The sequence below is a fragment of the Glycine soja genome, chromosome 18, assembly GCF_004193775.1.
Source record: "Glycine soja cultivar W05 chromosome 18, ASM419377v2, whole genome shotgun sequence".
Taxonomy (NCBI): domain Eukaryota; kingdom Viridiplantae; phylum Streptophyta; class Magnoliopsida; order Fabales; family Fabaceae; genus Glycine; species Glycine soja.
In genome coordinates, this window is record NC_041019.1 from 18,989,321 (window position 1) to 18,999,732 (window position 10,412).

At 34.6% G+C, this 10,412-nt stretch overlaps 2 protein-coding genes across 2 annotated transcripts; one reads left to right on the plus strand and one right to left on the minus strand.

Moving 5' to 3' along the window:
* The first annotated feature begins 3,524 nt into the window (after window positions 1-3,524).
* Window positions 3,525-7,491, plus strand: LOC114397051 (protein PLASTID REDOX INSENSITIVE 2, chloroplastic-like). Its single transcript, XM_028359182.1, has 4 exons — window positions 3,525-3,587; window positions 4,096-4,269; window positions 4,360-4,461; window positions 7,183-7,491. Exons 1-4 carry the CDS (start codon window positions 3,525-3,527, stop codon window positions 7,372-7,374), a joined length of 531 nt encoding a protein of 176 aa, XP_028214983.1. The 3' UTR covers window positions 7,375-7,491.
* On the minus strand, window positions 7,475-9,408 carry LOC114394739. The gene is made up of 3 exons (XM_028356417.1): window positions 8,872-9,408; window positions 8,514-8,662; window positions 7,475-7,832 (listed from the first exon to the last, which is right to left on the minus strand). Exons 1-3 carry the CDS (start codon window positions 9,140-9,142, stop codon window positions 7,728-7,730), a joined length of 525 nt encoding a protein of 174 aa, XP_028212218.1. The 5' UTR covers window positions 9,143-9,408; the 3' UTR covers window positions 7,475-7,727.
* Between the last annotated feature and the right edge of the window lie 1,004 nt (window positions 9,409-10,412).

Below are 10,412 nucleotides of genomic sequence, written 5' to 3' on the forward strand. Positions count from 1 at the left end.
AATTTTAAATATAAAATATATTTACACTTAAGAGTACCTATTATTTATTCTAAATATTTTTTAAAAAAACAAGGCTTAAATATATTTTTGGTCCTTGATATATACTTGAATTTTGTCTTTGATCCATGATAAATTTTTCCTTCGAATCGAGTCCCTAATATTTTAAAAGTTTTGTCTGAGGTTCCTACCGTTAATCGAAATTCGTTAATTGCTTATGTGACTGTTAACTAAATGTGACACCCTCTACCCCATATACATATATGTACTGATAAAAGGAAAAGAAATCATAATTAATTAAAAGTTTTTAAAACACATTTAAAAAAAATCCTTTCAATAGGGTAAAAGACTCACATTCACTTTCTTTTACATCATATTCAAATTTATCCTAATAAATAATAAAGTCATCTCAGCTCAAACAAGGTCGTCTAAGACTTCATACAATTAATATAGAAACCTATACCCCAATGTCACATCCTATCAGAACATGGTGTCCCGACGTCCTTCAGCACAAGGTTCCTTAAAGCAATTCACCTAGTCATCTGCTCTCCCGAACACAAAGTTCAAGATCATCACAGGATCCAAACACAAACAACACACAGGGAGTGAGTTATCACATTCCTAACTAATGGAAAAAAAAAACAAGATAACATGTAGGTATAAATATCATATAAATAAAATAAAACTTACTTAAACATAGTTTACGTCATTTCACCATTTTGTTGCCCAACATCACATCACAACACAACACATCTCATTCATTTTCACAACATTCACGTACTCAAAGATCAAAATACAACATCACCAAGTCAATCAATATCGATCAATACACAAGCGTTATGCAACATATACACTAAGACTCAATACTATATCCAATGTGGTACCATGTCAGTGAAAAACCTCATCGAGCGCCTAGGAGTACATGGCAAGACAAACCACACACTAGTAAGTCAGGTCACTCTCACTATGTAAAATCATAGGGAGACCAGTCAGGGTCACGCTGTTTTGCAAGAATGCTCCAACCATGTGGGATCGGTACAGGCTTAAAGGAGCACTCAAACCGGGTGTATTTACCCTCAAGGCCTATACTCTGAAGAGTTTATCAGGGTCTCTCCCTCCTGATTTAGGTCCAACCTAGAAAACATTTTAGCACACAAACTCTATCTATGAACTGTACAAAACACACGACTCCTCAATTGTTCTCAAAATAGTTTTATCTCGTTGCGCTTGTGATTAAACTCGTCGGGTCCCTATAGTGGTTCCCATCACAATACTCATCGCGCATTAATAATCGCCCTTAAAGGGTCTTAGCATTAACTTTTCGCCCTTAAAGGGTCTTAGCATTAACTCTTCACCGTTAAAGGGTCTTATTATTAACTCGTCGCCCTTGAAGGGTTTTATAGTCGTGTGATTGTACAATTCATAGCTCACAACTCAATGCACACAACATCTCAATGCAGTAATATATTACAAGTCAATACATACTCAATTTATCACATATATTCAGTCTCAATCACAATGGTATAATCCCAAACTAGCATGTTATCACACCTCATGAATCATACACACTTTATCTATGAACTATGCAATACACACAACTATTCAATTATTTTCAAAATCATTTTAACTCATCGCACTTGTGATTAAACTCGTCGGGTTCCTACAGTGGATCCCATTTCAATACTCGTCGCCCTTAAAGAGTCTTACAATTGTGTAATTATATAGTTCATAGCTCACAACTCAATATACACATCTCATTTCAATACACATGTATTTCATCATTCATCACGGGTTCAATTTATCACATACTCATAATTTGAATCAGCATTTCATAATCTCAACATAACAATTTATACAAAAGGTTTATCACAACATGGAGAGTAAAATCCCTCAAATAATTTCACACAATTATATCAAAATCATGGGTCAAAACACAAAAACATCAAGAGCACTCAAGTTTATCAATTAATTCTCATCAGAACATCAATTGGTACATAAAACACAATAATATTGTATTTATAATCATAAAGGAAAAATTGTAATTCAATAAACATCCCAAAATAACCCTCAATTTAATCCTCTAAGGATCCCTACACTTGTTCATTCTAATACCAATTGCGATAAACTCATCTTTTACCTCTAAGCGGGTCACGTGTGCATTGTGACAACAATAGTGGCATCTCTAACGGTTTCTCGAGATTCCTTCAGTTTTTCCTCCGGCTGCTCTGATAGGATTCCGAAACATCAGAGAGAATGAGAAGGGATTGAAACCTTCATTTTGTATTGTCTTTGTGCGATTCATTTTTCTCTCTCCACGAATATTATTTTGCAAATCCCAACGGTGAAGGTGTGCTAAATTGAATCATGAACCATATATCAAAATTTCACGACAATCCAACGGTTAAGGAGTCCGAGATCATAGTTTACTGAGACAGTTTTGGGTTTCTACGGAAAAAGAAAAAGTTGCAATAGAAAGGGTTTTTCTCTCAGCTTTGACATCTTTTCGTAATTCCCAACGGTTAGAATGTTTGGAAAAGAGTTCCGACCTTGGTGCTCAAATTTCACAATGATCCAACGACATTTTTCTGAGATAGGTTTGGTGGTATGCGGGAAAAAGAGAGGGTTTTGGGAGGAGGAGAGGGGAAAACGAAATTGAGAGAAAGAGGAGACATCGTCAGTGTCAAAACTGACCTAACGTGTCTCTATTTATAGCTAGGGTACTTACAACTTACAACTTATCATTTACTCTATTTATTTATTTTTATCATTTTATAAAAAAAAACTCTATTTTATTCCCTATCAAATGAATAAATAAAATACCCTTTTTATTTTCTCTCAAACCATTATTTTAATTAAAAAATTTATTTCTCCTTATTTATTTGATTATAAAAAAACATATCACTTTTCTAAAACTCTATTTATTTACAAATAACAATCCTTTTTAAATTAGTTTAAAAAAAATGGGATGTTACAGGACACCGGAGCATGTGACGTGTGGTGCCACATGTAATATTTGTGTGAGTGAGATTACACGTATGATTTTTTTTTTAAAAGTGAAAACGATGTTGTTTAAAACCAACCCACCAAGCCCAAACGACACAAGTATCGGGAAACCACTATCTCCGCTTCCACCGAACCTGAACCCGCAACAACGTTGGTCGAATCTCCCTCCAGCTATAGGATCCGATTCTCCCTAGGTCGGTTCTTTCCGATAATGGACTTCTCACTCTTCCCCTACCTCGAATGGAAACCATAACCATGAGGCGTTCCCTTCCAACTTCTCCAAATTTAACTCCACCCTCACCGCGAGCCTCTTAAACCCAAAGCCCCGAATTCTAGGAAGAAGCTCATGAGTGGGACTGTATCGTGAACTTCTCACCAGTGAGGGGGCCAAATAAGACGTTGTTGACAATGCCGTCGTGGGGAGGGTAGAGCCCGATGACGATGGAGTAGTGGTTGGGGAAGGTGAGGGTGGGAAAGATAGGGATGAGCTTGGTCTCGGCCTGGGTGTCGTTTTTATCAAATGCATGTTGGGAGCAGGGGGTCTTGAACCGGTACCCGAATCGGAAGTCGTCGGCCTTGATGCCACGGTTATGACCTCTTTTTCTTTTTAAAAAAATTAACCTAAATCCAAACATGTCGTTTTTACTTTAAAAAAATCCTACATGTAATTCCACTTAAATAAAGATTACACGTGACACTGCACGACGCATGCTTATGTGTCCAGTTAACGGTTATATAAGTAGTTTAACGAATCTCGATTAACGACAAAGACCTAAAACAAAAATTTTAAAATATTAGGGATCTAATTCAAAGGAAGATTTTATGAGAGATCAAAGTCGCATATATATCATGCACAAAAACATATTTAAGCAAAAAACAATTAATTAATTATTCTTGGAGCAATGTTGTAGAGGTGACCCACCGTGAGTTGTGGTAAAATGTAAATTCATCCCAACGGCGACCACCGTTGGACCAAGAAGAAGTAGAAAAGCTTACGATTCTCAACCTACGCCACCACAACAAAGATTCCCTTAACCTTAACCCACGGTAACTACTAAATTCCGATGCTACTTTTCATCCCCTCTCTCGTAACAGTTTTTCTCTGTCCCACAACAAAACCACTACCCTCAAACGCTCTTTATTCTGCTCCACTGTTTCCCACGCTTCTCTGCAAAACCCATTTCGAGAAACTCCTTCACTTGCGCTCTCACACATTCACCCACTCACAAGTACGTGTACCCCGACCCAGTTCCCGAATTCGCAGAGCACGTGAGTGAGTGCATTCATTCATTTTTGCCGTGAAAATTTTGCATATTCTGTAACTTTTTTATTGATTCCATCTTGTGAGGTGCACTGCAGGAGACCCAGAAGTTCAAATTTGAACTCTTTTGGAAGCTTTCGGAGGAGGGCGTGGACGAGTTCGGGGACGACCTTCATTCGGTCGTAGATGTTTGCGCGCAGGTGAATGTAGTTTTCCTTTTCAAAAAAACTTAACTTTGTGACAAGAACGTTTCTGGGTGTCGTTTAGTTCTTGTTGTCTTCCAAAGTTTCATCAATTATTATCATAGGGTAAAAGAAAAAAGAAAAAAAAAAAAAAAAGGAACTCATTGGAATGCTTGAAAGCAATTAATAGTTTTAGACTACTTAAAATAGTGGGATGGTTCACTTTGGATATGTTTGGATAAGATTGTGATTTGTTTATTGTACTTGAGAGCTAGACTGCTAGGTGTTTGAGAAAACGATTGAACGAATATTGAAGTATGACAATAAAGTTATAAAATTGTGTAGGAGTGGGACAGTTACTGCAGCTTTGTAAGTTTCTTTTTGTCCATTCTAGCTATCAATTATGTGCTTAAACTTATGCAGTCAATGATTGAAACTTTAGATTTTGGTATGGTTTGATGGTGAGAGATTCATCTAACCTGGCTGACAGCTTATTAAGTGTTTCTTGCATGAATTTATCTAGTCCTTTTTTATCTTCGGACTTCATTGTAGTTGTGATGGCAATTTGAAAAGGAATTTTTTATCTTCAGATTTCATTGTAGTTGTGATGGCAATTTGAAAAGGAATGTATATTCAGTACTTTGTGATGTCCTTATTGCTCCAAATTTTTTAAATCTTGTTTTGTACTCATTCACATATGCATCAATCGTTCGTAATGGATTTGCTCGTCTGTGTGTGTAGAGTTTGTAGACATACACATCAATCGTTTTTTCTTCTCTCTCATGTTTTCTTTTAGTTGTCTTTTTATAAGATGTTCAAGTTGTTCTCCTGTTCCCAAATTAGATTTTAATTGCATATTAATCACTCTGCATTTCTTTTGTTAATCAATCGAAAAACCAAGCAATGGCTATATCTGTTCTTAGATAATATTAGATTCTCTTTGATCATATAGATTTCTGTTGGAAATTTGTTAGCAATTTGAGTTAGGATGTATATGTTTACTCGTGTTCCACCTCACCTTTTCTGTTGATTTTACACTGGTCTTACTAGTAAAAGAAAATAATTCTACATCTCATGTTTTAAGCATTTGAACAGGAAATATACTTGCAGGAAGTTTTATCAATGCATTTTCTTGATTGATAAGTATAAAAACTTCTTTTGATTAAAAAGATAAATTACTGCAGTGTTACTTACCGTAATGGATTTTGTAAAAGATGAGGCTGAGAGTAATTGACCTTGTACATTGAGTTATAGACCGAGTTTCCCTATGAGAATCTTAGAATCTGTTTGCAAAAACTAAATAAATGCATATGTAAAATAAACAAATTATATGCTGCATTTATCTTGCAAAGATCGCACTTTGGTTGTCGCTGATGATCTTATAATGAAGTTGAAACTTGAAAAACATGCATGAAATTGTCTTACTATTGCCATAACTAAACTTTAAATAGCATTCTTCTCATTTCATAATTTTGTGGTCACTATTCATACCTCAAAAGGAATTTGTTCACCGTTGTTTGTTTCAATTTTCTTTTCCTAAAAGAAATCATGTCAAATAAATAAGATCAGTATTTTATTGATGTGTGCCAATTTGGCTCAAATTACCTGGGACTTCATTTCTACGAACCTCTTCCTCTTCTTTTGCCTTTTGGAGTCATTGAGTACTAAGTTGACAGGACTTTCTAAATTAAATATTCCTCAACAATTTGTCCAAGAAATTGTAAGTTAGGTTTACCTGTTTATATGCAATCACTATTTCCTTAATCCAGTTCAAAGTTCAAACCTCCGAGGTCATTTGATATTTTATGGTATCACATATTGCATCCAAATGTTGGTCGATTGAACTTCTTGACTGTTTCTGGGCTTCAATCAGCAATTACTGTCTGATTTAATTGTACATATGTGGTTAGATATAGTTCTTTGGATTGTTGGGATGATGGAAGTACTAGACATTTTGATAATTTGAAAGGGTAAGATCTGGAAAGTTGTGAATTAAATTATATGGCTTTGTTTCTTTATTTATCCAGTATCTGATGGGATACAATATCACAAAGGACAAAACTTAGATGAAGTTCCTTATATCGTTGCCATCAAGTTCTCCAATTATATGATGAAACATGAATTATCTGTCTAATACTAAATAACCTTTAGATGTGTGTTGCAGAATTTTAAAAAAATATTGACATGTCATCATACGATAATGGGACTTAATGGCAAGGATATAAGAAATTGGATCTAAGCTTTGTCCTAGTCCTATCACAAAATACAGTGAATAACTGAATACCTTGTAAATAAAACAATACTATAATGGTAACAATACTAACATTTTGAGTTTTGTAAGAATTCAGTTGCAGGTTCATAATAACAGCATTCTTGGTGGTTGGTTATTGATATATCAGGCCTGTGCTAATTTTTTTGGCTACCGGTAGTTATGTTTTGATTAGCATCAGATTTGATGTCTCTTAGAAAACATTGGGTTTTACTGAATCATAGTGTAGGTGTAGCGAAAACAAGGCGTGTCACCAACTGTAATAAGATGGTACATGCTTAACAGATGTAAGGTGATGTGTTTGTTTGTGTGAGTGTGTGTATTTAGCATTGGATATTAGAGGCTGACTTAGTTAATAGGGCACTTGCTTCAAGTTACCTGGTGCATAAATGATAAAAGATTTTTATGTCTTAATTCCACTTTGAACTTAACAAGTTATAATAACAAATCGCCTTTGTTTTGGAAAGCAGATATTTAGTGAGTTTTTGCACAAGGAGTATAGAGGTCCTGGGACATTGTTGGTGGAGCCATTCACGGATATGATGGTTGCTCTAAAGAAGAAGAAACTACCAGGAGCAGCTCTGGCTGCAAGAGAGTCACTATTATGGTTACAAAATTTTGTTGATAAGGATTGGGAAGTTTGGAACTCAAAACTTAAATGACTTACGCTTTACAGCTTTTTATCTTTTACCATGTAATGATTTCTTGTTTGGTTGTAACATGTGGATGCTCTAACGAAAAAAGTAAATCACTTGTATTAGATTTTGACACATTCAAAATTTATTTATTTTTCCTCTTCATCTTCTTAGTGCTATACAATCATGTTGTCACTGGAACATGGTTATTTAGTTGAGGGTGTGACTGGTGATGGAAGAGAAGTCTGTAGTTCAAACCTTTGCTGAACTTCTTTTGCCCATATATCAGGTATTCATTCCACTAAGAGGAGCATCAATCATGAAACAGGCAATCAAGCAATGTTCTATGGGACACCTTACATGTAACAACCTAGCACTACTCAACTTGCAGACTCTGAGATGCTCTGCAAAGAGGGACGCCATGATTTTGGCTTCAGCGCGGCATGTGTGGAACTCAGTAGTCTGTATCTGTCTGTTCTCATTGCCTGAAACTCATTATGCAGTGACAACATCAGTACTCATCGACCATAAAGACTCACGTAAAATGAAGTCAAAAGTTATATAATTATAAAATCCTGCTTATGGTTTCTATCTCAGTTTTCTTTGTTTCTGAAGAACTGCATATTATTATTGTAACATCCTTCCAATGTGTTGTGTACATACTAGTATTGCACTTAAGAAGATATGACACTTAGTCCATGAGTGTTTATTGAAGGCGAAAATAAGAAGAAAAAATAAAATAAGTTTAATTAAAAAGTTAGCTTTAACTTGTACATAAATTAATTTGAGCTTATGAAAAAAATACCTTTTTTTATTTTTCTTCTTAGTTTCTTTTTCTATAAGTGCTTTTATGCAGAGTGAATTAGTAGATCTAAGTGTTTGGTTCTATTTTATGATCCATCTTTAGAATTATATTCATCAAAATCCTCAATTTAACACAGAAGCAAGTTTTTTTTTTTTAACCAAGAAGCAAGTATTATAAGCTTTAGGTTGGCAAAAGTTATATCTATCCGATACTCAACTAAACACAGGGTTAAGTTTTCAATGGAACCACTTTGTATAGATTGAAAAGTTTCCTATAATAATATCTATCATGCATGAATGGTATTCAACAAAAAATAGCAAAGAGAAAAAAAGACTGTTGCTAATGAGTGACAGAAGCACACCTGATATATATTTCCTGTGTCCAACATCCCTCCAGTCTCACTATCTGAAACAGCCTTTTCCAGCTGCACTATTTGCATACCCTCCATTGCCTTCACCTGTGGCTTCCTCATCTTTGCGTGTTTCTTTGCCTTCACTGCCTTCACAACCTCTAAAAACCCATAAACACAAAAGCTATTTAGAACATGAAACTAAGCAAACACATGTCCTTCATAAACACTACTACAAGAAATCCACCGAGAAGTCAAAAATCATGCCACTTCAACTAAAAATTATGAAAGCTATAATGTAACTAACTTTAGTTTCTCACTAAACATGAAAAATCACATCTAGAATGTAAGAGCAAACACACTAGTATACCTTGAGTAGTGACCAGCCTGTAAGCATGGCCAAGAGTAAGAGTTTCGTTCGGCCGGAGCAGCTTCACGCGCGTAAAAAGCACGGCCTTCTGCTCCTGATTGATCTGCCCTTGATCAGGAGGCACAGCCAATGGTATGATCAAAGACACATAATGGCCCGGATTAGTTCTCATGACCTCACTTGCACTCACTGGCCAGTACAACCTCTCTATCTTCCCAGAAGGGTGTTGGATCACAAGTGCTGCAGCATCCACAGCTTGGCAATTCCCCATATCTCTCTTCTCACACGCTCTCAACAAAAACCAAAAGATGAACAAACAATGACAACTATAATGAAGAATGAAAGATGTTGTCCACTTATTAATCAAAAACTTCAAAAGGGTCTTTTTCTGCACAGCTCTTAACCTGCACCCCACAGCAATAGTATATAACACAGTCTTTTTTCTTTTCTCTCCTACAAAATGGCCTTCCCAACTAACCAGTGCTTGCTAGGCAAGTCAATTTAAAGGCAAGTTGATCTAATGATATTAATGGGAGCATAGCATGGGGAAATTATTATGGACTTTGATTTTAATAATTATTTCAATGTGGTAAAATAATGTGACATTTAATGTTTTATTTTTTTATATATATTTTTGGATATGACTGATCGGCACCGGCACGGGCCTCAGGAGAGGGTGGGAGTGCCACGTGGCGAGAGGAGAAAGCTTAGGATCTGTTGGCGATGTTGAGAGGGTCAAGGATTTGATTTTTAGTTAAGGTTTGGCATTTGGGTTTTTAGTGTAATCTTTTGGACTTAAACAAATATTTAATCACCAAAGCGTGCGGGTTAATAAGATTCTTTTTGGCTGACACGAGACAAGGACACTGACTTGTCCTCGTTGCAGAAATCGCATGACTCGCTTAGTATCTTGTTCGGTTGGCTATTAGATTTATATATAATTAATTTTATATTAATTAAGAAAGTTAATTAATATTTCTTGTGTTCTTAATCATAAGAATCTTTCGATTAATTCATATTTTTTTTAAAAAAAAATTATTTAATCAAATTAAATTTGTCAATTATTTGTATTATTATTTCAAAATTATCTTTTCTCTATATCTCTATCCACTTAATTATTTCTCATAAAATATTTGGAGAAAAAATAATTAAAGTTATGGAGAGAAAAAATAATTAATGTACCTAAAAATTAGAAAAGAATCTTATAAAAAAGAACAAACAAATTTTTGAAAAAGATTTTATAATTAGGGACGGAAAAAATATTATTTAATTGTATTAATTTTAAGTAAAAAAATAATTTATTTTTAAAATGTTTTTCATTAAAATTTGATATCATAAATAAAAAAAAGACATTGAAAATAAAATTAGGATTAAATGAATGGTATTTCAGGAATAACAACATTAAACATGACAAAATTAATTATACATGTTTATATTTAAGTCTAACATACAAAATCATTTTTTTCTTATATATGAGTCGAGATTAATTATAGGAGGAGAAAATAATGTGGATATGTGAATTTCTATCTTCCTAAAATCAT

Bases quoted from the DNA above. Each gene is read 5' to 3' on its own strand.
- LOC114397051 (XM_028359182.1), top strand. From the start codon at position 3,525: ATGTTGGGAGCAGGGGGTCTTGAACCGGTACCCGAATCGGAAGTCGTC. The intron at 3,588-4,095 runs GTTATGACCTCT...CTCTCGTAACAG, and splicing joins TCGTCGGCCTTGATGCCACG to TTTTTCTCTGTCCCACAACA. The intron at 4,270-4,359 runs GTGAGTGAGTGC...GGTGCACTGCAG, and splicing joins TTCCCGAATTCGCAGAGCAC to GAGACCCAGAAGTTCAAATT.
- LOC114394739 (XM_028356417.1), bottom strand. From the start codon at position 9,142: ATGGGGAATTGCCAAGCTGTGGATGCTGCAGCACTTGTGATCCAACAC. The intron at 8,663-8,871 runs GTATACTAGTGT...ATGGGTTTTTAG, and splicing joins CAGGCTGGTCACTACTCAAG to AGGTTGTGAAGGCAGTGAAG. The intron at 7,833-8,513 runs GTGTGCTTCTGT...AATGAGTTTCAG, and splicing joins ACACAGGAAATATATATCAG to GCAATGAGAACAGACAGATA.